This window comes from Dipodomys spectabilis, unplaced genomic scaffold (genome assembly GCF_019054845.1).
Source record: "Dipodomys spectabilis isolate Male_0828 unplaced genomic scaffold, ASM1905484v1 ptg000145l, whole genome shotgun sequence".
NCBI lineage: Eukaryota > Metazoa > Chordata > Mammalia > Rodentia > Heteromyidae > Dipodomys > Dipodomys spectabilis.
The window spans coordinates 14,775,539-14,802,976 of record NW_024870822.1 but is presented as its reverse complement, the minus strand read 5'-3'; the positions used below and the strand labels follow the sequence as shown (position 1 = coordinate 14,802,976).

The 27,438-nt window shown below is 38.0% G+C and overlaps 1 protein-coding gene across 1 annotated transcript in view; it reads left to right on the top strand.

The window, feature by feature from the left end:
* Nell1 (neural EGFL like 1) overlaps positions 1-27,438 on the top strand; it is an 837,848-nt gene that overhangs the window by 61,770 nt on the left and 748,640 nt on the right. The window contains exon 3 of the mRNA XM_042691722.1: positions 14,199-14,349. Within this exon, the coding sequence (XP_042547656.1) occupies positions 14,199-14,349 (151 nt within the window). The remainder of the gene's footprint in view (positions 1-14,198; positions 14,350-27,438) is intronic.

Genomic DNA, 27,438 nt, shown 5'->3' with positions numbered 1-27,438 from the left:
ATATCACCCTGCATTCCATAAACACATACAATGATGTGTTAATCAAAAATTTTAAAAAATGGAGATGGAAGTGCTGTTCCCCAATTTGATCATTACATATTATAAATAATCATAATGTATCTCACAAATATGTATAATTAAAGTAGTAATTAAAAAATACCAGGCTATGAATGGGGTGGTGGTGAGCACTGAAGTGAATTACTTAATTCCTGCTGGTTTGCTTAGGACTAGTGTTGTTTTATGATTCTAGTTTGTTGTAGAAAAAAATTTCTTTTAGTCTCTTTTTATACTGTAGCAAGGAAAGAAGCATCTGTGTTATTTACTTGATATACATAGTATCCAGACTTGCCTTAACCTAATAAGCTACTTCTTTCTGGAAGGATCTGCTCTAGCTTTCCTTTCTCTTTTAGTTCATTTGGAGAGAAACAAATTGTGTGTGTGTGTGTGTGTGTGTGCACGCGCGCACACACACACACACGTGCTGGTCTTGGGTCTTGAATTCAGGGCCTGGGACGGTGTCCTACTACTTGAACCACAGTTCCACTTCTAGCTTTTTGGTGGTTAATTAGAGTCTCAGGAACTTTCCTGTCCAGGCTGCATTCGAACTGTGGTTCTCAGATCTCAGCCTCCTGAGTAGCTAGATAACAGGTGTAAGTCACTGGCACCTGGCCAGAAATTGCTTTTTGAAGTTCGTAAAGCCTCAGTCCTGGGCTTGTGCAATGCAAAATTCTGTCTCCTACTATTGACTCGATCCTATTCACTTCTGGCCACTTGGACCCTAGTGAAGCTCCTTGCTCATTTCTTATGTCTCATTCATTCCTTCCCATCTGTCTGCGGCAATGTTGTCCCGTAGGTCTCCAAATGACAAACTTACACAGTTCTAGGGTGAACTATTGCTAAAATCATCCAGGTCATTTCTCCTTGTGCCTCTGACAGTTTGCTAATTAATATGATTCTGGTCATCATATCCTATATTTTGAAGTTGGACCAATTTCCCAGGGGTGGAAAGTCAGACATTAATCCAGTAAACCAAGTAAATTACTTGTGTGTGTGAAAGACAACTTCACTAGGAATATTTTCCTGTGGTTTGGCATCTTGCTTTGCAGGCTGTGAACTTTTCAAAGTGCTTTCTAGTCTGATGACAGAACTGCTTGGAATCCTGATAGAAAAGTTATGAGATTGAGATAGCCCAAGATAAACAGATGCTTAGATCTGTTTGCAAATCACAAGAAGGGGAAGCCTGTTGTGTTTTGAAGCTAGGAAAAGAAATAGCCAGCACTGTTTTCTATCAGGCTGAATGCAGGTTATACCAGCTTTCTGTATTGCTATGCCACGACCATCCTTTTGCCCACAGAGTCATGGGAGCTTACCTTTGAAACATTAGCTGTTCAACCTAGTAATTGCTCCATCCTCTAATTTAATGAAAACCCATAAAACCGAAACAATAATTAAAATGAGACATCATCTCTGTAGGAGGTTTGCATATTAAAATTACTGTGCATTTCAATGCAGGCAGATTTTTAGTCTTGAAAAACAGCATTTGAAGCAACATGTAAAAATGGTCTATAATGAATAATCATAAATGGGAAAGCTTGGCGGTTGAACATGATTTGCTACTATTTACTATGAATCTGAGTAGGTACGTCAAGGTCAAGGCCAATACAGCATTTAAAATGTCTCTTTCATGCCTGAGAATTAGGACTGTGCACAAAAGGGAAATAATTATAATGAAGTCAGCCCACTACTCCAAAATTTTAAACTCAGGGCCTCATGCTTGCTTGACAGGGACGCTACCACTTGAGCCATGTCTCAGTGCCCACTCCAAACATTTAAGACAGGCAAAAGATTGTGCTTTTCATGCCTGGAGTAATTTAGGCTCTTGTAAGAGGAGGGTACATTGGCAGGGAACACCTGGCACTGGAGTGGAGTAGAGAAACTTAATGATTTGATTGATTCTCTCTTGTGTATGATTAGAGAAGCCATGCAGAATGATACGGAAAGAGCTCCAAGTTCAGAGTCTGTAGACATATCTTCATTAGTCTCTAGAAGTGGGCAAATTACTACGTGCTCCAAGCCAGAGATCCCTCCTTCCAATGCTTTTCTCAATGGGTTGTTATGTCATGGAATGTGATCATGCATGCTAAAAGAATGTTTTAAATCTCAGGCTTCAGACTGTAACTTTCTGGGCCTTCTTTTTAAGGGGCTCAGAAGCATTCTTAGGAGCATACTAGTTATTTAATGTGTGTGTGTCACATTAGTGGTCCTTTATTACAGTTAGGTAATATCAACATCATATCACAGATATGGCAACTCAAGGATGAAGAGAGGGAACAGAGTTGTCCGACTCTCACAAAAATATACATGGTGGCATGATGGAGCTGGGATTGAAATCCTGCTGACTGGGAAAACAGGTGACACTAAAAGGAATGAGCACCTTGTAGTTGGCCTTAGGGTAAAATCTGACTTGGAGGTCCAACTACTATTCCATAGAAAGCTTCTTGCCTCTTTGTACTTCATCTCTAAAACACAGACAGTGATACTGACATTATCAGGCTACTATGGGAATTAATGTCCTTAAATCCTCAGGTGGATATCTAGCAAACAGCAAAAATTCAAAATGTTTGATTGTTGGATGGCTGGACCTAGACTGGAAGGTCAAAGATAGTGCCCATCTCATTTTTAAACAGAAGAGAATTACAATTGGTCATTAACTGTGTCTCCAACCATGGCTGGCAACATCTGTTTACTTGCCTGTGGCCCTCCTGCTGGGCCAAGTTATAAAAATCTGTAAGTGAAGCGTTTTTTCCCTCCTACCTCTGCTGCAGCACCTAGGCTCCTTTGGTGGCATGGTAGTTGTTCAGATAGCTTGATATTCCAACCCATTCTAGAAGACCCAAGCCCTCCCCTGCTGTGTTCCCAATAAATGAATAATTACCATGTATTTTCAATGTGGCAGACATGGTTTTAGGAGCTTATATTCACAAGTTGATTTAACTTTCTTATGATCAATAAGGGACATACAATTTTATTCCTATTTTACAGATGGGAGTTGAATTTGCCCAAGGCCACATATCTGGTAAACTAGAACTTGAAGTAGTTAGGGTTTAGAGCTTGAGCTTGTAACCACTGCTCTCTCTCTCTCTCTCTCTCTCTCTGTATATATATATATATATATATATATATACACACATATATATGTATATATATGTGTGTGTGTGTGTGTGTGTTTTTCTAATAAAAAGATCAAGTTCCTTATGAGATACTGCCTCATTCTGTTACAGGTCATTCATTCTATACTTTTAGTGCTTTTTGCTTTTTGTTTATGCTCATTTATGAGCCAAATTCATGAGCAGCTTCTATTCACTATGTTTGTGTGTGGGTGCACATGGATACATTTATATTTGTCTCAGGACTGGGGCTGGAACTCAGGGCTTGGGCATTGTCCCTTTGCTTTTTCTGTTCAAGGCTGGCGCTCTATTACTTGAGCCACAGCTCAACGTCTGGCTTTTTGTGGGTTACTTAGAAAAAAAGATTTTCATAGGCTTTCCTGCCTTAGCTGGCTTCAAACCATGATCCACATGGGATTACAGGCATCAGCCATCAGTGCCTGGTTATGTGCACGTGGCTAGACTCTTAGCTCTTGTGAATTGAAGATACATATTCATCTATTTTGTGTTCCTGGTGCCTCCTTCTGAGGAGTGCTCAATAAAGGCTTTAAAGGTAAAGAATGAGTAACTGAGTAATGAACGAATGGATGGTAGTTCACAAAGGCAGGGACAAGACTTGCCTTCCTATCATTCCTCGGAAGCCAGAGGGCCTAGCTTACTGGAAGTGAGGTTTTTCTGGCCCCCAGTATCTTCTTGTACTAAACATACCTGTTTGGCATTCAGAATTGACAGAGTGGATTAAAGTCACATTTGAAGAAGCTTTCATGGTCAGTTACTGACAAAAATACACCTTCATTTCTGTCTTCCTGAGTAAAACCTAGGGTTTGGCCAAAGAGCTCAAACGTGGTTTTATTCAAATACCTCAGTGGGCCATTTGGGAGCTAATTCTTTTTCTTTTGGGTCCGGTCGTGGGGCCTGAACTCTGGGCCTGGGCGCTGTCCCTCAGCTCTTCAGCTCAAGGCTAGCACTCTACCACTTGAGCCACAGTGCCACTTCCCGCTTTTTTTTTCTTTTTGCTTATGTGGTGCTGAGGAATCGAACCCAAGGCCTCATGCATGCAAGGCAAGCGCTCTACCACTGAGCCACCTTCCCAGCCCCCTGGGAGCTAATTCTTAAGGAGAGTTGTGATATTCACAAGTAAGACCTAGGTAAGGTTGGCTGGATGGAGCCTCGGTTGTCCTCATTGCATAGAATGCATAACTTACAGGACTGCAAAGCAAAGCAACCGATGCTTCTGTTTTTCTTTTTGTGTACTTTTATATTTTAAAAGAATATTTGTTTTCCTTAGAATAATTCTCAGAGGAGATTGGGAAATTCAGATGTCTAGAGAAGAAAAAAAATCACCATGTTAGCTCCCAATCACTAACATTTTGATTGAAGGCTACACGAATCACAAAATTAATTCCATGTATATTTGATATAATGCTGGACCTATAATTGTGTAGTTATTTGACAGCATCGCTTAGGCACTTCCTATGTTTATTTTTATGACTTTGGTATCATTATGTTATTAGATGTAGTTTGATATCTTTATCTTTCTTTACTGTTGGATAGCTTTTTTTCCCCTATTCACTACATTCTTAATTATATTATAAAAGCCTTTCATAAATCTTTTCCTTTTTGTTACCTTGTCTTGTCATTCAAATAGGACTGGTATTCATACTTCACCACTTTCTTTATTCTCTTACAACTGAGATGGAGTAGAGGAATGGGGGAGATGAAGGTAGAGGGATAAGGGGAAGGAGAGAAAAGGGGGATTTGATTGCTGATGAGTTGCAGTGACAGTAGAGGTATAACCCAAGAAGGAGTGGCTGCAGCTTTGTTAATTTCTTAGTAACTGAAGAGGTATGTTGAATTTTTCTTAGCGGTATCATCAAATGTTTATAAAGAAGGGCTCAGCTGCCTTACAGTGCTGGAACCTAGTATCTATCCAATTAGTAAAATTATGGAGGCACTGGAATATCTTTTGACTGAGTCACACAGTAATTACAAAAAAAGAATTGATTAATACCATGTGTCACAGGATTCCTTCGGCTTAGTTTCCTAATGGAAGATTGGGTATGCTTAGCTGACTTTATTATTCCTTAGACAGCTCATTATTTTAATATATTATATTCTAACAAGTTGGCTTTATCTCTCTGTGAAATCTCTTTTCCTATGTCATGTTCCAGAGTCTGGAGTCCAGCTATGCTTTCTTAATGCAAGATGGTCGATGGTTGAGGCTTTTCCTTGTGCTAGGCACTGTACTTACTAGGTGGGAAGTACACAGTGGTAAATAATTTCTCATGGGATTTACAGTACACTGAACAAACTATCCATCAATAAAATAACCACACATAAAAACATGCACACAAAACAGATGATTGTGCTAAGTACAATGAAGAAAAAAAATACAAGGGACTCTAGCTAGCTTGAAGTGGTCAGAGAAAGATGCCTGAGTAACTATTGAGCTGGTACTCAAAAGAGTGGGAGAGAAGTGGGAGGTTACTGCTGCTAAGGATGTAGTGATGTGGATCTAGGAAGAAGGGAAATGAATGGTGGTCATGATGGTGGACTGGAGGGCAGGGAAGGAGGGAGTGGGAGCGAGTGATGGAGAAGGAAAAGGAGAGAGAGAGGGTGGAGATAAAGAAGAAGGAGAACAAAGACAAGGATAGTAGTAGTGGTAGTAGTAGTAGCAGTAGTAGTAATATTATTATTATTATTAGTAGTAGTAGTAATGATGATGAGGAGGAGGAAGAGGGGGGAGGGGAGAGGAGAATTAAAAATAAGCAGGGTACTAGGTAAAAGCCATAAGATTTTTGCTTCTGATGGACAAGAATCAACTTTCCCTGTATTCATTTGCCTTATGACCCTTGGCTGACATGAAACTTCTTTGTGTCTCAGTTTCTTTCACCTGTAAAATATAAACCTTATGAAGTATACATGTATGTATGTATGTATGTGTGTATGTATGTATGTGTCTGTCTGTCTCCCTTATGAGGCATCTACTCATATATCAATCTACATATATCTATATCTATGTCTTTATCTATATCCATTCCTATATCCCTTATGAGGACTTATCTCAGAAATATCTTATAAGGAATATAGAAATAGATGGTCCATTCAGGTATGCAATAAATGTTTCCTGAGTGAACATAAAGGGACAGCAGGTATTGATTTTACATATATGTATATATATGATTTATCTTTTATTTATACATATAAAGTGCTGGGATCACATATCTTGGCCATTAGCAGACAGTACAGTTGAAAGGGCTGACATTGATTAAGATCTATTATATTCATAAACTGCTTTGTTAAGTGGCAAATCCTTTGTACAAGTACTGAAAGATAATGAACATTTTTTTTACAAAAAGATGGTTTTAATTAAATAAGGTTTAAAAAACATTAAAAAAAAGAGTGGGACCTGTGGAACCAACCTTCTGGGTTGGAATCTCTCTACCTTGTTTTCTTAGTCCATTATCCATTAGAATAGTGTTTAATTTCTGTAAGTCTTCCCTTGTTTATCAATAATAATAATAATAATATGCACCTCCTAAGGTGATCATAAGTGCAATGATATGTGCAGAGCATTACCCCTGCACATGGTACTCTGACAAACCAAACACTTTTGTTCTTTCTCACTTTAGCCTGAGGTTCTCAAGGAGGTTTAGTGGAATGTCATTGTATGCTTCTTCGTGGAGATGAAAACCCCTTACACATGAACTGGAATTTTCCAGGTATTCCCAGAACTTTCTGCTTGTGGTTTCTCCTTGTTTGAAAGATGCTTGGATCAATAATGGCTGATAATTCTCAAAGACAGGTCGCAAGACCTCACAGTGGGAGAAGAGATTCACTCCTTCCTTCCCCATGGAAGGCATTACTATGTGAGTGGTTGGTAGTTTGAATCGGTGAATTGCCTCCTCACTCAGAAATAAAAAGCCAGCAACCATCTCAAATGAACAAAGACTGCTTTTCCTTTGGGGACCCATCTTGTCATTTATTAGCTTAAGTGGGACCCAGGCTAGAAGCACATACCTTAGCTGTATGTAAATACTTAAGCATTGCCTTTCATTCTCTATCAGTCAGGGTTATGGTGGGCCATCCCATGTGTTTATTTTGTCATGTTTCTGGCTGCTGCTGATTTTGTTACCTGGATTCACTGATCCTTAGCTGGTACACTAGTGGGGATATTGCCTGTTATTCTGCTTTGTAGTAATCTTGTGCCCCCTGTCTGGTCACATGCCTGAGAATTCCTTCCCATATTGGAGGGTGAGTAGATACTTTCCCTGTTCAACTATTAGGGAGAGATATGCTTGCAGAGAAAGAAAAATGGCAGATAATGTAAGACGTGGGCTTTCAGATCCACACAGTGATCCATCAATGAATACTCTCTCCTTCCTTTTACTCCGGCCCATTAATAGCTTATTTATTTTTAGAGCCAGGGTCTATGGTATCATTCCTAACCCCCAGAGACCTCCCTTGTCCTTTGTGTCCAGCCCTGTTGTGAAGTCATTATTACCAGGAACCTGTCTTGTGTATTCATCTGTCATTCAGGGTAGAAATGGGAATTTGACTTTAATTTTTCAGTGCCCATCACAGTGTCTGGCACAGAGGACACATAGTCACATATTTGTTGGCAGTGAAATTCACTACCATCTTCACCCTGCATCTGAGAAGAAGGAAACAAAGTCTTCTACTTTCTGCAGAGAGGACTATGTGCATATCATTTAATCTCCTTCCTACTCTCACTCCTCAGTCTCCTTCCTTCACCTAACACCCCTTTTCTTGGCTCATGTTTAATCTCACATTAGCATTTTTAGTCTTTCTTTAAAAATGACTAATGCTATTGTCATCCATGGAAAAGTAAAGCACTTAACCCTTGCTGCTGAGTTAGCATTTCTTAACTAGATCATGCCAAATCTCTTGGGTATTTGGAACAGCATTCTTTTTTCTTTTTTTTTCCTCTTTAAAAACAGACGGGAAAAATGTTCATTTTTGGTTGGTTGATGCACAGAGCAATGTCACCTCTAAGTGCATCCCAGAAGTCAGAAGACAGACCAAATTCAGATGCTTACATCGTGTGGTTTAATTAATGAATTTGCAGTATCCAGGAGGTCAGCACACATAGGGTGGGGTTCAAGCAGGGCAGAAAGACACCCTGAGCTATTTCTATTGAGACATGCTCTATGTATTCAGTTTTTCTCTTTCTCTTTGCTGCATCAGCATCCCTGATGATGATTAGGGTCATGAGGACTGAGTTTAGGCTAGAATCAGGAGGAAGGGTAGTGCTTTGGAGCCAGCATCTTGCCTGCAGCTGTGGCTCACCAGTTAGACTGGTGAACAGCAACGCATTTTCTTGGAGAGAGTGCATGTGGGACCACGCACAGGAGAGGAATGCATGTCTGTGAAGGGCATCTTTAGTGATGACATAGTTGCTGTTCTGAAGATGGCGTGGTTTGTGCATATGGCTTGTTTTTTGTTTTTTTTTTTTTGCACTCCCTTCTATTTGGAAGCTATACTCTTATCAAACCCTTTGAATCTATATTCAGCACACTTAGGTTTTGTTTGTTTGGTCTATATTTAACACATTTCACAGATTTCTAACTTGATATCTACATTTAACACTTCTTAAGTGTTGTATCCACCCTACTTGTTTTTCTTGTTGCTTTGAGTAGATTAAATATTCTCAAGTCATTCAGCCAACACACACACACACACACACACACACACACACACACACACACACACACCATCCTGGTGACTACAGAAGTACAACATTCACTGTAGGGTTTATTACTTTATTTCAATTTATTGATTTTTTTTAACTCCATGGGGAAGAAAAACAGGCTTCTCCAAAGTAGGTGGCATGCCACTATTTTCAGTAATTGAAAGTTTTATATTTGATGTTAATTGGGAAAATGAGCAAAGGAGAAAAGCTGTGGAATCTATGTGGTTTATGGGTGTTTGAAACCGTTGCAATTCTCCTTCACTAGGCGGCTAGTTCTAGGAGAAAGTGACTAGCAGGAAAGAACTTGGAGATCATGGATTTCAGTCTTGTCAGTTTTCTGTGTTGGGTATGGAGTACAAAAAGGTAAAGTACCTTATCCAAGGCCACCAGCTCAGAGTTCTCTCCCTTTCCTAAAGTGTGGTCCGATATTCTTGAATCTGTATTTTAAGAAGTGTCTTCTTTTATTGGCCAAGTTATAATAAATGTTTACTTGAACAGGCTTTTCTAAAAATGAGAATGCAACAAAGCACCATGTATCAAAATAAATGTTCCTTTCATATCATTCTAGTGAGTGTTAATGGGGTTTCTTTACTTCAGTGTGCCAATTGTTTATAAAGAGAAACCAGAAAATCCAACGAAAGAATGTTCCTCTATGAAGGATGGTTTTGTGAGGAGAAGCCTGGCTCCCATTGTTGGGGATGAGCTGTAAGGAGGGAGAAAAGAATGAGTACCAATTTTCTTTTTTGTGCTGGTACTGGGACATGAACTTAGGGCCTGAGCCTGGTCAGCTTTTTACTCAAGAGTAGTGCTTTACCACTTGAGCCACAGCTCCATTTCTGATTTTTTTTTCTTGTTAATTGTAGATAAGAGTTTCACAAAATTTCCTGTCTGGGCTGGCTTTGAATTTTTTTTTTTTGTCGGTCGTGAGGCTTGAATTCTAGGCCTGGGTGCTGTCCCTGAACTCTTCAGCTCAAGGCTAGTGCTCTACCAGTTGGGTCACAGTGTCACTTCCAGCTTTCTGGTGGTTAATTAGAGATAAGAGTTTCATGGACTTTCCTGTCCAGTTTGGCTTTGAACTTTGATCCTTAGATCTCAGCCTCCTGACTAATCAGGATTATACACATGAGCCAACAATGCCCAGCCAAAATATTTCCTTTAAATGATGGCTGTTGGCATTTGAGAAGGACTTGTTTATCTCCTGATTTTCCAAAAGGAACCATATTATTTTTTTGACTGTCACATATATGGTCATTTAAAGTAATAATATAAATGAGACAAGTAAATGGAAAAGACATTAATGAATACCTAAAATGAATACGCTAAAAACAGTGGATCCCCAAGTAATTTAATAAGAACACCTGCCTTCGTGGAGCTTGGATTCTAGTGGGGAAAGAAAATGACACTAAACAAGAAATATGGAACAAAATGTCAGGAAATGTGATTGATCACAATCCATGTATTAGGATGCGTTACATGGAGAAAATAACTAGAGCAGCATGTTAGACAACCCTGGAGAATCTGCTTTGGAGTGAGTGGCTAGGAGATGGCACTGGCTGCAAGAGCTGGAGGAGTCAGAAGTGGGCAGAGGAGTTGTGAGATCTCCGGGAGGCAGGGCTGGGCTTTGTCAGCAGAGTGGAGGGTGTGAGATCAGAGTCAGGGGCAGGTCAGGATCTGTGATGTTTGCAGGTCGTGTTCATGAGTCTGTGTTTGACTCTGAGAGCAGTGGAAAACCCACTGGAGAATTCTGAGCAGGAGGCTGAGGTGATTCAGACATGTACTGTAATAAAGGCATTTTTGCTGCTGTGGGAAACCAAGAAAAAGAAGGCCATACAGAGGCAAGGAGCCAGTCAGGACACGATTACAAGTGTGTCAAGGATGATGACAGTGACTGAGAGAATGAAGAGTTGGAAGAATGAAAGTGAGGCAGCAGCAGACAGATTCCAGATGAGGGAACCTCGTGAGGTAGCCTTGGATTGCAATGTGGGAAGAATCAAGGGCGATTTCGACTTGTTTTTCTTCAGGATCTGCATGTTATCATTTATTGACTAGGACTAGAGGAGAGAAGATGCAGGTTGGAGAGAGAACAGGAGCTCTCTATGGGAACAGGGTTGGAAATGTTTATTAGATATTCACATTGAGATCTTAACCAGGAAATTGAATATGTGAATCTGTTGCTTAAGGGAGAGTTTAGGGTTGCAGATTTAAATTTGAAGGTCATTGACCAAAGGGTTGGATATTTCACTATGAGAATTAAGTGAAAGATGAGGACTCCCACACTTAATATAATATTCACACCCTTTCCCTGTTGTAGGCATTACTGATTGATCCTGGCCCTCTAGCTGTGGGCCTAAACCTTAAAGTCTGGTAAGGAGTGCTCCAGGCAGCTACTACTAGTAAGTGGAGTCCTAATTGATGAGTAAAGAACGGAAAAAGTAGGCAGATAAATTAAAAGAATATTTTTTTCTGACACTAAATTCTAGGTGACTTTTATTAAGAGTTTTTTTTCTTTGAGCAACAGTAATCCAATAAAAATCAGTTAATAAAATTTGTTGATATTTCCTAGTTTGCAAAATAATTTGTCGATGCAGTCAATAAATTTGGAATATCGTTCTAGAAAGTCTTGAGGCATAATTCTGTAGAAAGCACAGTATTATGTTTTATTATTTATTTCTAATTTTGCTGGTCCTGGGGCTTGAACTCAGGGTCTGGGCACAGTCCTTGAGCCTCTCTATGCTTAATACTAGTGCTCTACCACTTGAGCCACAGCAACATTTCCAGATTTTTAAAAGTAGTTTATTGGAGATAAGAGTCTCGTGGACTTTGCTGCCTGAAGCTGGCTTTGAACCATGATTCTCAGATCTCAGCTTCCTGAGTAGCTAGGATTACAGGTATAAGCCACCAGTATTTTATTTTTATTTTTATAATGTTTATTTGGTTTATTTTTATTTTTATAATGTTAGGTTTTTAAAAAGAGATAGCCGAGTTAAGAACAACACTACACACGTGGTATTCAGGTAAGGAGTAGGTTTATTCATCATTCCGGCTGGCACCAGGCCATCTTGGTCCTCCATGCAGTGGGGAAAGGTCTGGGAAAGAGAGCTGGAGGAGCTGGGAAAGAGAGAGAGCTGAGAAAGAGAGAGAAAAGAGCTAGAAAAGAACAGAGAGAGAGAGCTGAGAAAGAGAGAAAAGAGCTAGAAAAGAACAGAGAGAGAGAGCTAGAAAAGAGAAGGGAGCTGGGAAAGAGAAGGAAAGACTATTTATTTTTTAAAAATTATTTTTAAATTTCTGAATCAAGTTCTTCCTGTATATTCCAGACTGGCTTGGAAGTCATGATGCTTCTATTTCAGCTTCTCTAGTGCTGGGATTACAGGCAGCTCATGGAGGCATCATTTCCTCCTCCTCCTCCTCCTCCTCCTCCTCCTCCTCCTCCTCCTCCTCCTCCTCCTCCTCCTCCTCCTCCTCCTTCTCTTCTTCCCCTCCTTCCTCCTCCTCTTACTCCCTTCTAAGGATGGAATTAAACACTCCTACCACTTATGTCACACAACCCTTTCGTTTGTATTTGTTTTGGGAATATCTCCCAAACTTTTGCCTGAGGCTATCCAGCCTCTGCCTCCTGAGTAGCTGCTATTACAAGTGTAAACTACCATGTCTAACTCAGTGTGACTCATTTCAGTCTTTTAAAAAAATTTATTTTTTAAAAATTATCTTTAAGAGCCTGTACAAGAGGTTCAATTCAACATGTCAGCTTGTGAGTACAGTGAATCTTGGCCAATGTTACTCCCTTTCACCATTCTCTCCCATCTCTCCAATCTCCACCCATTCCCTCAACTGACCTAGTTCCATCTTCATATATATACATTCTCTATAATGACTGCATTCTTTTACAATGCTGACTCTATGCCCCTTAGCAGTAATGCAGCCCAGGCCTCTCTTTGGACAGAAAAGCAAGTATGTGAAAGTAGGTTGTGTTCTAAAAGAAGGCTCTGCTTGGCTAGGTGACTTTGTGTATAGGTTTGCTTGGCTTCTGCCATCCATATCTCTGACTTTCTCAGCTGGAAAAGACTTGCTGCTTTTTTTTCTCCTGCCTGTGTTACATAGGTGAAGCAGCATTCATAGAACAATGGGCTAAGCTAGGAGCTCTGAGACATCATAAAGTCATTGCTGCTATTCACAGAAGAGACTGACCCCAAGAATTCAAGCATCTTTTCCAAACATCAGTTTAAGCCGAGATTCTTTAAAGTTGTTATATGAAGTGTGCAATGTTGCTTGGGCAATGCAGCCTTTGACAGCCTATGTTTTCCACAGACTCTCCACTTAGACCTAGAGGAATAATCAAGTAGTTTTAAGGCAGTCAGAAGGCATGGTCAGCATGCAAGAGGATGCTGCCATATACCTCTGATGGTCCTTCAGCATCCTTTCAATAGCCTTCTCTAACTTTGTCCTCTTGGTTCTCTTTTATGATGCCAGTAAATGCAGGGTGAAATACTACGATATCACTCTGCTGACCATGAAGAAGGGCAAGTCTGGGTATGAAGTAATGGATGTCTCTTATCATGCTGATTTTAGAGAGAGCAACTTCTAACCAGGAGCAGCTCTAGCTAGACTCACATACTTCTGGACCTGCTGAATTGGCTTCAACTTTAATAAATATTTCATGAGGAAAGTAATCCATTGTATGTTTACAGAGAAATTCCAGGCATGCTTACAGATCATGAGTATGTCTTATATTTATTCTTTAAGCAAAGGCAGAGTTGTCTGGCCTTATGAGTCTAGTAATCTCTGCCAGGTACAAGGCAAAGATAGACCTTTTAGGTGCACAGTGCGGAGACGAAAATTGAGTCCATGGGAAATCAAAATTGATGATTGCTGAGTGAATATGAGTTCTGTTAGGACCAAGATTCTCTGAATTTTAGGACTCTGTTTATCTCATCTTATTTACAGTGGCTTAAATGGCTTGCAGCAGGTTAAATTGCTCAGTGTCCCATTCCAATTCATGTCAGAAAATCACTGACCAATTATGAACCTGTCAAAATGACAAGGAGACAATGTAACAGAGCTAGCATTTCTGGTTTTATTTAACTGAAGGGCCGTGACTGTATGGACTGTATGGCACCTGAAAATCAAAGTTCATGATAAGGGGAAAATGAAAAAAAAAATGCAATCTGGATCCTTGAGCATGCATTTGTAACAGCGGTTCTTTCTCCCTCTCTTCTCCTGTTTCCTTTCTTTCTCCTCCTGTATTTCTTAACTCTCTTTCTCCTTCTCTTGATCTTCTCTCCTCCTATGTCTTTCCATTGACCTCCTTTTTTTATTCTTAGATATAGACAGAGAAGTCCATGCTGCCCCTCATGTGAGTGAGAAATTAATTCAGTTGTTCCGGAATAAGAGTGACTTCACGTTTTTGGCCACTGTACAGCAGAAGCCATCGACATCAGGAGTGATACTGTCCATTCGAGAATTGGAACACAGGTAAGAGAAGACTTTCTATTTTTGAAAATCTTCTTAGACTGTGTAACATGCCCTGGGTTTAGAGGTAGAGCTCAATGGAAGCTTTTAGCTAGCTGGAATGTTCATAAATATATGAATGAATTTACATTGTATTAAGAAATTACATTTTTTTGGAGGGGTGGACAAATATGGTGGTATATGCCTGCAACCCAGCTACTCCAGTGGCTCAGATCGGAAGAATTGTTGTTTGAGGCCAGTGTAGGCCAAAAGGTTAGTGAGACTACATCTTAAAAACAATCCATTACATTTCTGAATCCATCTATGGAGAAAGGTTTAGGAGGATTGTTGTCTGAGGCTAGCCCTGGGCAAAAACATGAGAATCTATCTGAAAAATAGCTAAAGCAAAAAAAAAAACAACCAAAACCCCAAAACCTGGAACATGGCTCAAGTGTAGAACAAGCCCCTTTCTAGTAAACATGTGGTTGAGTACAAACTTGAGAGAGAGAGAGAGAGAGAGAGAGAGAGAGAGAAAGAGAGAGAGAGAGAGAGAGAGAGAGAGAGGGAGAGAGAGGATGAATTTACTTTGTGGAAGATGGCATTATGTTTGTTCCCCAAGGTCAGCTCATGAATGTATTTTCACCTGTCCTTGGGTTGGCTTTGTTCCTATAAAACTCACACTATCTATTACACTTAGGCGATTAAGCAAGTTAATTAGTTTTATTTAACCACCTTTCAGTGGAAACTGCTTATATTAAGGTGAATATTTCTGAATTTTTCCTCCAAGAATCACCTAAGCTAGAAGGTGATATGGATGAATAAATACCATAAATGAATAAATACCATAACGCATTGTAGATGCAATACTGGGAGTTATTTTTAGGAAATAAAGATAGGCAGAGTCACTTGTATTTAGGGATGGATCATCCAGGAGAGGCCTCAAAAGAATGATGGTGATATTTGAATGGTGGAGGGGATGTGAGAGATGGGACAACATTGCAGAAACAGGATGCTGGGATTTTTAAGAAGGATCATGTCTGTGTGTAAGTGGTTGGGAAATACGAGTGTGTCGTCTGCGAAGCATTAGAGTTTGAGTTGGGCAGTGAGGGGTGAGGTTATGGAGGTAAATAGAAGCCAGTATGATTGCAAATCCTCAGTGCCATGTTGAAAAATTTGTACTCAAGTCCCCATACATAATGGATTCATTTTCTTATTTATTTTATGCACATATTATTTTTGCAGTTTGAAGAGTTTCATTGTGATATTTCCATACATGCATTTAATACACTTTATCATGTTTACCTGTCTGTCAATCTCAATTATCCCTAATCTCCCATCTCTTTCCTATCTTGCTTACAATTTTTAAAATAGGGTTGCATTATGACCTTTTCATACATGACATATAGTTCAATTGTCTTCTCACCCCTCAACTTCTCTTAGCCCACTAGTTACCCCCTACCAAGTAGTCTCCCTTTTATTTTTATTTTTATGCTTTCCATGAAAAGAAATCTGAGAAAACGTATCACATTTGGTTTTTTTTTTTTTAATCACAGTATGGCTTTCATTTAAGATGATTTCTCCATTTCCACTCATCATTACATTCTTCCTTGGGATCAAGTAATATTCCATGGTGTGATTATACCACATTGTCTTTACCCATTTATCTGGTGTTGGGCAGCTAGGTTGATTTCAAAGCTTGGCCATTGTGACTAGTGCTTCAATAAACACCCGTGGGTGGCAGTATCTATCTTTATTATATACTAGTTTCTGTTCCTCTGGATGTCTACCCAAGAGTAGTGTTCTTTTTTGAGGCATATCTATGCATAGTTTTACAGTGATTTTACTAATTTATATTCTAAACCAACGGTGTATGGAGGATCCTCTTGGTAATGATCTTTTCCTTAATTTTTATTATCTTGAAATAGTTGTACAAAGGTGTTTCAATTCAACATGTATATTTATGAGTACGATGCATCTTGATCAATGTTACCCTTTCCATTCTTCAAGGAATGGATTTTAAGTTTGAGAAAGATCAACCTACCAATGGAGTTCAAAGTAATGATTATTAGGTAGCCTAAAAAGCAATTTAAAACTTTTGCTAACAGTTTTATCTATGCTGGTATGTCGATGGTATTTCTGATGAAGCTGCTAGCAGATGATTTACCAATTGAGTCACCCCTTTGCCCCCCTTCTTTTGTGCTAGGTAATAGGCCTTGCCTCTCACCTTTTTTTATTTTTGTTCAAGGCTAGGGTTCTATCATCTGAGCCATAGCTCCACTTCCAACTTTTGCTAGTTAGTTGGACATAAAAAGTCTCATGGACTTTTCTGCTTGCTTTGAACAACAAATCTCAGATCTCAGCCATCTGAGAAAAGAAAAATCCTCCATCATCCAGGTTCTTTTACAAGGATACCAGGATCTAATAGATAAAAATGTCCTACAGACACTTGGCATGGTCATATGGCCAGGTGTACAATAAGATGACCAAGGATTTGGGACTCTTCTTTATTCAGTGGCAGAGAATTTAGGCATCTGATGGGTAGATTGTCAGCCACCTTGGTTCCTTTTGAGGTTCTTTCTTGTGTGAACCTGATTTTATAACTTATAATCAGGATGAATTAAATATGTTTGCCATATTAGAAATATGATAAGTAGGGGCTGGGAAGGTGGCTCAGTGGTAGAGCACTTGCCTTGCAAGCCTGAGGCCCTGGGTTCGATTCCTCAGCACCACATAAGCAAAAAGAAAAAAGCCGGAAGTGGCGCTGTGGCTCAAGTGGTAGAGTGCTAGCCTTGAGCTGAAGAGCTGAGGGACAGTGCCCAGGCCCAGAGTTCAGGCCCCACGACCATACCCAAAAAAAAAAAAAAAAAAAAAAGAAATATGATAAGTATTTGTTTTTTTTTTTTTTTTTTTGGTTGGTCGTGGGGCTTGAACTCTGGGCCTGGCCACTGTCCCTCAGCTCTTCAGCTCAAGGCAAGCGCTCTACCACTTGAGCTACAACGCCACTTCCAGAAATATGATAAGTATTATAAAATTCTTGATTTTATTAGTTCTATGGATCCATAGCTTTAGGTTATTCACAAAGTTATATGTTTATTACCACAATCAATTTTAGAAAATTTCTGTTTCCCCTAAAGACCTCCTCTTCAATTTATAAATATGAAGTATACTTCTATTTATTTAGGTCTTCATTAATTTATTTCAACAGCTTTTAGTTTTCATGATATTAATTTTCATGGCTTTTAATGTATTCCTAGGTATTTTTGATGCTATTGTATATGGCATTATTGTCTTAATTTTATTTTGTGGTTACTCATAACTATTGCATAGAAAAGCAATTGCATTTTTGCGTATTGATTTTACATTTTAGCATCTAGGCTAAGCTTATTTACTTGTTATGATAGATTCTCTGCCTACCACTTCCACCCTTTTGGATTTCTTAGGGTTTTTCATGAGATGACCTTGTTTTCAAATAGAGATCATGTCTTCCTTCTTACCTGGATGCCTTTATTTAAATTTCTTGCCTAATTACCTTGTCTAAGTAGGCTTTTGAATAGAAATAGTGAAAGGCAACATTATTGATCATAAGGAGAAGGCTTTCAGTTTTTACCAGTAAGCATATGTATTAGCTGTGGGCTCATAGAGACTCAATGTGGTTGAAGGAGTTTTTTTTGGTGGATAGTCTTTGTTAGGGTGAATGTGTTCCTTTCTATTCCTTATTATTCAGTGTTTTATTGTAAAGGAACATTACTTTTTTTTTTTTTTTTTGGTCAGTCCTAGGGCTTGAACTCTGGGCCTGGGTGCTGTCCCTCAGCTCTTCAGCTCAAGGCTAGTGTTCTACTACTTGAGCCACAGCAGTTTTCTGGTAGCTTGTTGGAGATGAGTCTCACGGACTTTCCTGCCCAGGCTGGCTTTGTACCGCGATCCTCAGATCTCAGCCTCCTGAGTAGCTAGGATTACAAGTGTGAGCCACCAGCGCTCAACTCCTTTTTTTTTTTCCCCCTATTTCTCTATCTAGTAGGATGATCATGTTGTTTTTACTCTATATTTTATTAATGTATCATATTAAACAAATTAATTTTTTTCTCAGTCCTAGGGCTTCAACTCAGCTTCTTTTGCTCAAGGTTAGCACTGTACCACTTGAGTCACCACGTCCAGCCTTTTCTGTTTATGTGGTATTGAGGAAACAAACCCAGGGATTCATGCATGCTAGGCAAACACTCTACCATTAAGCCACATTCCCAGCCCACAAATTAATTTTTGAATGTAAAACCAAGCTTGTATTTCTGGGATAAATACTGCATGGCTATGCTGTGTAAAATACTTTCTGAATTACTGGATTTGTAATGAAACTGTATTGTTAAAGTCTATACTTATATAAGTGACACTGGTTTGTAGTTGTCTCTTATATGTTTTTGTTCTAGTTTTGGTAATAAATTTAGCTGATTTTTTTATGTGGATTGTTTAAAGAAAATATTTGCTGATTTTATACCATGTGCCTTGAATTTTAATTTTTTAACCTGCTTTGGTTGGTTACTTGTAAAGTTTATAATTTGAAAATTTTGAAGATCTTTTCTCTGAAATTCAAAAATTATACTAGCAATGTTTGTGTTATTTCATTAGTGCACTAATGGATGATAAATATATGAAAGGTCTTGATTAAAGGACGAAGGAAGACAGCTGGCAGTCCTCATGATTTTTACTATGGTCTTTTTATCTAATTAGTATAATATCTAAAAGTCTTGATTCTGTACACAGGAAGAAGGAAATGTCTCTTTTCTTTTCTTTTCTTTATTTCTCTGTGTTTTAGCCCTCTAATACGACAATAAATCCTTGCTAAAACTTTACAAAGCTTTACAAAAACTTTACAAAAATATATTATCAAGAACCTAGTGCCAGTGGCTTATGTCTATAATCCTAGCTACTCAGGATGTGTGTGTGTGTGTGTATACACACACATATATAATGTATATACATAAATACATATATTTATATGTACACACACACACACACACACACACACACACACACACACACACACACACATACACACACACACACACACCTGGCTTATTTCACCAGCATTATTTCTTCCAGATTCACCTAGGCTGTTGAAATGACAGTATATCATTCATCAATATAGCTGAATAGTATTCCATGTGTGTGTGTGTGTGTGTGTGTGTGTGTGTATACATTTGTGTGTATACATATCGATATATATGTATATATGTATATACATTATATATGTGTATGTATTACTGTTCATTCATGATCAATAGTCTGATTTGTATCTTTGAATAATATTGAGTAAGACATAAGAGTGCATTTTCCTTCCTTTGGGATTGCCAGATCATATGGTAGTTACATATTTACTTCTTTGAAGAACTTTCATACTTTGTTCATAATGTATTCATCGATTCTAATTCCTATCAATACTATGTGAGGGTCACATTCCTGCCAACACTCATCTCTATCTTTTTGACAATAGCCATGAAACAGATAAGATGTATAATCTCAATGTGGTTTAATTTGTATTGCCCTGTTGATTAATAATATCACTATTTATTAGACATTTAAAACATTCACCTATTGGCCTTTTTGTCCATTTGTGTAACTCCTTTTGGAAAATATCTCTTAGATAAGTTGCTTGATTTTTATTGGGTTATTTATTTTCTTGCTTTGATATCTATATATTTTTGAATATTAACCTCTTATTAGGTTAATAATTTGGAAACATTTTCATTAGGGTGCAGCCTCATCACTTTTGATGGTTTGATTTGCTGTGCAGAGGATTTTAGTTACTTGTGGCACCAACTGCCTATTTTTGTGGCTGTTTCCTGTGCTTTTGAGGTCATTTTAAAAAGAGGCACTGCCCAGATCAATGCCGCATGGTCTTTTCCATCATATCCCCCAGGATTTTCATAGTTTCAGTCCTAACATTTGTCTTTAGCCCATTTTGAGTTGATTTTCACCTATGGTGTGAGATAAGGGTCTAATTTAATTTTTCTACATGTGAATATACACTTTTCTCAACTTCACTTATTGAAAACATTGTCCTTTCTTCATTGTGTGTTCCTGGTATTGCTGGTAGATATCAGTTGCCTGTGAATACATGGATTTATTTCTGAGTTCTCATTTCTGTTCTATTTGTATGTGCATATGCTTTCCTACCAGTACCATTACGGACTTTTTAATAGTATTGAGTATGAGATATTTCCCCATTGTATCAATTTCTTTTTATCAATGTATTATGGTTTGCAGAGTAGATATTTTTCACTTTATTGTTTAAATTTAGTACTAAGAATTTGTTCTTTGGTAATTATCATAAATGTAATTGTTTCCTTGATTTCTTTGGTTAGTTTGCTGTGACTGCTTACCTACACTATTAATTTTTGGAGTTGCTGAGGTATCCTGAAACTTTAATGAACTAATTCTAACAGTTTGTTTTAAATCATGTCTTCTGCAATCAGGGATAAGTTAACTTTTTCCTTTCAAATTTCTCTCTGTCTCTCTGGCTCTCTGGCTCTCTGTCTCTCTCTCTCATTTTTCTTCTCTCATTCCTAATGACTAACTATATTGAATAGAATAAGGTAAGTGGGGATTCTTGTCTTGTTCTGAATCTTGGAGGAGAAGATTTTAACTTTCCCTCATTGAGTAGGACTTTAGGTGTAAGCCTGAAATATATGGTCTGTATTTGGAAATTGCTGTATGCTTTGGACTGGGTTAAAATTATAGGCCATACCTCTCCTGTAAATATTCTTAATAGAATTAGCCTGAAAATAATTCAATTTTAAAATGATATTTAAATGTAATTGGGAAACTATAGAAAATACTTAGTACAGAAAATATTCATTCTGAAAAATACAGCCATCATTTGGGTTGCTAATATCTTTTTGTAGATGCTGAGGAAATTTTTGTTATTGAATATTTTCTATTTTTATAGCATAATTTCTGTATAATTTGAGACTCTTATTTAGATTGGTTTATATATTTTAGAAAACTACAGTTTTACTGAGATTTGTGGGGGATTTTTTGGCAAGTAGCATTACATTCTCAATAAAAATTTTATATTTGAGGTTAGTTCTCTTTCATTTCTAATGTGAAATAAATGTGTATTTTCTTCTAACTCCTCATGAGATTGTGTAATCTATTGATCTTTTTAATGAAACAGCTCTTAGTTTCATTGACCAGTCTACTATTTTTCATTTCAGGATCATTGATTTCTTCATCTTACTTTGTTTTGGATTTTTTTGTTGGCATTATTACCAGTTTCTTAAAAATGTTTAGTTCATTTGTTTTCACTGTTCTCCATTTATTGTTCAAGTAGAACCACTGATTTTATATTGCCTTATAACTCTCATTTGATTACAGCCATTGTTACAGCTACATAGTATTTCCATTTTCAGTTTCTTTTGGTAGTTCTTAGTTTCAGTTTTACTTCTTCTTTGACACTAGCCAGAGGAATTAAAAGTTGCATAATGATTAAATTAAAAAGATTACTGAGGGCTGGGAAGGTGGCTCAGTGGTAGAGTGCTTGCCTTGCAAGCACGAGGCCCTGGGTTCGATTCCTCAGCACCATATAAGCAAAAAGAAAAAAAGCCAGAAGTGGTGTTGTGGCTCAAGTGGTAGAGCGCTAGCCTTGAGCTGAAGAGCTGAGGGACAGTGCCCAGACCCAGAGTTCAGGCCCCATGACCGGACCAAAAAAAAAAAAAAAAAAGATTACTGAATGGACAATTTCTAGTTTTATTGTTAATCAAGGATAAGATTTAGATCTTTAGATTTTTTTATTTACTGAAGTTTTTCTGATCCTCTTTTGCAGGCTGAATATTTTTAATTTGTAGGGACACATTTTAAACCAGTAGGGAGTTTTTGTGTGTGTGGATAAGTAACATATACAAACACAACATCACATGTGCCTTTCAGTTATGTTATTTCACTTGTATTTGTTTACTAATTAACTTATTTACTACCTGCATTTTGAGAAAGGCAAATTAATCACTTCTGCTGTAATTACAGTTTTGACATAGAGGCTGCAAGGGCAAGGTCTAGAAATGTCTTAAATCACGGGCACCATATGGCATTGACTAGTACTGGAAAATTAGGGCTAGCATTGTGCCAGGGAAGAGAGAATATGGACATTGGAACAACTAGATAGTATTTGTTTTGACTGATTGTGATGTTTCCTGTGTAGTCTCTACCCAAACACATGAAAATAGCAAAGGTTTGTATCACATTGAAGCACTCACTTAATAATGCATATTAAATGAACAAAAGTTTGTTTTTGTTTCCTTCTCCAGCTCTGGTTAGGGCTACTCAGAATTATTATGGCTCATTTCCACTAATTATCATGGAATATATTGACCTTCCCATAGGGACAGTGTTACCCTGTATGTATCATACTGGGGAAGCCATAGAGGATAGTGATAGTTGGAAAGGGTTTTGGAATTTTCAGACTGAAATAAACACCACCACATATCTTTCCAGAAGATTAGAGGCGGTTGTAATACAACTGACACAGGGCTCGATACTTAATAGAAAGTTGATGTAAAACAATGGTGATGATGATGATGATGCTAATGGTGATGATGACATTGTTGAGGTAGAAATTTGGTATTAAGAGGTGATAAGGCATAAAGGATTAGCTGGACTGGATGAGACAACAGTCATTTTCCTCTTGATTGGGTGGTTAAAAGAAAATGATGCCTATTCACCAGAGCCTTCTGGTGCAGTTGAGGTTCCAGTCCAAAGTTACCTTCACTGATGATGCATAATGGTGGAACAATATTGCACATTGGAACAGTCTCTGCAGCCATTCTGCATGCCACATCATGTATTCCTCTAACTACATTTTTCCAAAGCTGGGAGCCAGAGAAACTTCTTTGACTGTTTTGGGAATCACTGTTTCCAATTTCTGCTCAGTTTCCAGCTACTCTCAGGCAAGGTCATTATTGAAATAATGGCAGAAAAGTTCATTCAGTGATGGAGTTCCTTCTAGCCAAAGACAGGCATTGCTCACCTGGTAGGCACTTAGCAGCCCAAGGTGGATTATGGGTGATTGTGATTCCTTTCAACTAGAAGTGAGCTTCTTGGCAAAATATCTGGAAATGCCCTAGGTAACAGAGCCAAGTCAGTTCCCAGGGATAGCTTAAGTGGGTAGATAAAGTGAAATAGAAAACTTACATATAAAGACCATTGAAAAAATACCTGGAGGTAGTAATTGAAAAAAAGTCTCTTTTATGTAATGGAATCGGTGCTCTGTTATTAATTCTAACCTATGTGTCAAATGTGATGGATTTTCTTTTACAGTACCAATTGAGCACATTGGAAGAGCAACAAAGATGAATTTGTCTTGTTAAACTCTCTTAGTGGCACTGCTGATTTAGTGTTTATTTTTTTTCCAGATTCAAATTTGTTAATATAGAGCTTTGTTAAAATAGAAAGCTTAATTAACACAGATTAAATCTAATTGAACTGTCTGCCAGTATATGAAACTCTATAAGACATAATGGTAAATTTTCTGTTTTTTTTTTCATTTTTATTCCTAAATTATAGATCAAATTACAATTCAGTTGTAATTAGATAGGAAACTGAAAGTCAAGATGTAAGGGAAAAAACTTCCCTCGTTACTGTGAGGAGTTGAAGAGGACACTTGTCTTCCTAAGGAGACAATTTTTTAAAAAACAAAGTGTTGTATTTCAAAAGAATCTCTTCAGTTTTCTAAGTTCTTGTGGCAGGAAGGATTTTCCACTGTGAGATGAAATATTTCTGGGTTCAGTATCTGGCTCTAGATGAGTAGGGTTTTTGTTTTTTAAATTGTTTAATTTACTTTAACTTCACTGTCGGGGTAATATGAAGCTAATGGGTATTGTTTATTCTGTCCTGGAGCAGATGGGATGACTTGTATGAACACCAACTTACATCTCTCACATTTTAAGGCATGCCGTCCCTTCCTTTCCATTCACTTCTCTTCCCTTCCCTTGTTTTTTTCCTCTCTTCCCCTCCCTTTTCTTTTCTTTTCTCATGGCTGAAAGTATTTCTCTGTAGAAATTTCCCAATCCCTCCAAATTCTTCAGATGGGAAAATGATAGATAAAAGTACATTCCCACCATTTGAAGTAGTTTCTAGATTTTTCTCATCAAGGAATTATTATGGATAACACAAAAAGATTGCATTGTTTATGTGGAGTGCATTCTGTAATCTCTAAAGAGAAGATTTCCTAGTTATGAATGAAGTAAGAAAATAGATAAGTGGTGACGTTTTTACTTGCAGACAATTTATTAAACAACATTGCATGGAGAATCTGAGGAAAGGGGGATTCTGGAAGAATACTACATGGTTCGTGAAGCCATCCCAAGGAAATCATTTTCTCTTGGGAAATTACCAGTCCAATAACATAAACCAAACTTGTTATATAAATTTGAAAGTCTAACTTCCTTCACAATGAGATTCAACATAAGACTTATTTTATAAAAAGTAGTTTTTTAAAAAAATTGTGAAAATACTTTTATTTGTGAAGGGAGGGAGGATTGGAATTTTGCCTCAACACAGATCTATCTATGTTGCTTTTGAAATATTCAAACACATCTACACATTCCAGAAAATAAAGTGCTCCTGGGATCAGAGGGGATTTAGATTAGAACTCCAGTCCTAACAAAATGTGAATTCCATCACCAGCATTCCTTAGATTGTGAGCTACACTTGTGATGTCAACATGTGTGGGGACAGGCTATTGGTAGTACTCTGACAGAGGAAATACAGCTAGCAGGGCCCTCTACCTCACCCAAAAGGAGTTGAGAACCTTTCCCACTGAGAGTTATGCATAATAGTTTGAGAAAGCCAAGGAGAACATGAATGGAAGAGTTTGCTTCATGAAACTTGAGTAAAAGGGTGAGAGATGTGAGAACTTGAGAGATGGGGGAGAATGGTGGTGCCATTGATCAAGATGTGTCATGTTCATAAACAGATGGGTTGAATTGAAACCCCTTTGTACAACTACTTAAAGCTAATTAACTAAAAAAGAATAGAAGAGAAATCCAATGTTAGAGAAGAGTTGGAAGACAGGGCAAAGTAGAAATAATGAATCTGGAGAGGTAATCAAGATGCCAGATTGTGAAAGATTCCATAAGCATGCCCAGAAGTGTAATCTTTATGCCAAGGCCTATGAAAGAGATTTAGAGACAGGTGCAACCTAATTTTAATTGTGTTTTAGAAAGATTACATTGGTTGCTTAGAACAACGAACAGTCAGACATGGAGGCAGAGATAGAGTTGGGAGGTTGCTGCAGCTGTGTGGAATCTACATCCCATGACGGAGTGAGGTTCTGGGCTAGGTTAGGTAGCGGTGGTACTGATGGAGAGAAGAGAGTAATTCAGGAATTGCTGTATGTAGTTCTGTGTGCAGTGTTGGGGCATGGGGAGGAAGGAGGAATGAAGGTTTTTCCTTGAGCTTCTGTCTTGAGCAGGTAAAATGGGGTGGTGAATATCTATCTTTTCTTTAAAAAACTTATTGTATTGGTACATAGCAGACTTTTTTTTCTTTTTCTTCTTTTTGAAAAAACACTTTAAGTTTTTAGTTGAGTAAGTTATCAAGATGTATAAAGAAGTGGGGAGTCAGAATGAGTGGCATATATTTTCATGCAGTAAGTGGGACCACCTGCTTTCTGAAAGAGGCAGTTAAAAGCTGAAAATTCTTCTGCTAGGTGATAAGACTCTAGGATTTCTAAGTCCCTGTCATTTTTACCTTCATGCACAGCAAAGTGTGGTGTTAAATGTGTCTATCTGAAAAGCAAGAGGATGGGTAGTTAGGCTGTGGCATGAATTGGAAAGTAACAACATTCAGGCGGAAATGAAAACGAACACATGGATCTTCTGGTAAGAAAATGAGGTTTCAGGAACACACTAATTAAGTAAAATTTAAATCTTTGTTGGAGGAAATAAAGCTGTTCAGCTGACTTTTGACCTTAATTGAAGACAAGAGTATCATAGCAATAGAGTATAATGTTTTAGGCAAATTGCTCATGCTTGTATATATGCATATTAGGTTTTGGATTGCCTAGTGTTTGAGAAATGGAAAAATAGCAGATGTAGCCATTAACCTTTACTTTTTTTAAACTATAAAAGTCACAATTCCATTAATATTTATGCACAAAATCATTTAAATTCAATGGAATTCTCCTAGAGAATAGAAAAAACTCTCTTTGATGTCTTTTGGAATTAGTAGTCATGAAACACTTGCATTTCTGTGTGATATTCATTCACTCGATTGGTTCTGTGGAGAGAAATGAGGACAGATGAGCTTGTCACTGATGAAAGATTAAATCCCTCAATAGCTGCTCGGTATGGAGCCTCATTGACTCTTACAGCAGCGATGAGAGTAGTACAGTAGAACTGGTGCTGAGCCAGGAGGCAGAGGCAGAAGACCTGAGCTCAAAGGCTCTGCTCTGCCAATGAATTGGATACTCCAGGGACAAGACTAGCTCATTTTCAATGGACTTATCTGTCCAATTAGAATTCAGTTATCAGTCAATCACCTATTTCAGATGTTTATGTATGAGCTAAGAATGTTGACAGACTTTTTAATTGGTGAAGTGGATGTACAAAGGATTTGTCCTCAGGAAGCTTATATTCTGGTGGAGGGAGGCATAATAAAGCAGGACAAAAGTAAACATTATGGTAAATACCATAGAAATATATAAAATTAGAAGGGTGAGTGATAGGCTAATAGAGGAGGGACTCTAGATGGATTTAATGAGGGTGAGGCATATGCACTGAATTAAAGAGACAGAGCTATGAGAAAATAAGAAAGGTGAGCATCCCCAATAGAGATGACAGGAAATACAAAGGCGCTGTGGCAGAATCCAGTTTGTTTTACTCAGGGAACAGGCTGAAGAGCAAGTGTATACAGAGCTTTGTAAATTGAAGGTGAGGAGAGGGAGTGGTTCTGGATGGGAAGATTTTCATAGTAAGAAGTGCCTTTGTGATTTTGCAGTGTGAGAGAGAAAGCTTCAGACTTGACAAAGTATAATGTTTACGTAAGTTATTTTAGGTCAGAAACCACTTACCAAGCACTAGCTATGTGCAATGAAAAATTTATTCTCCATGAAGAGGATTCCAAGGG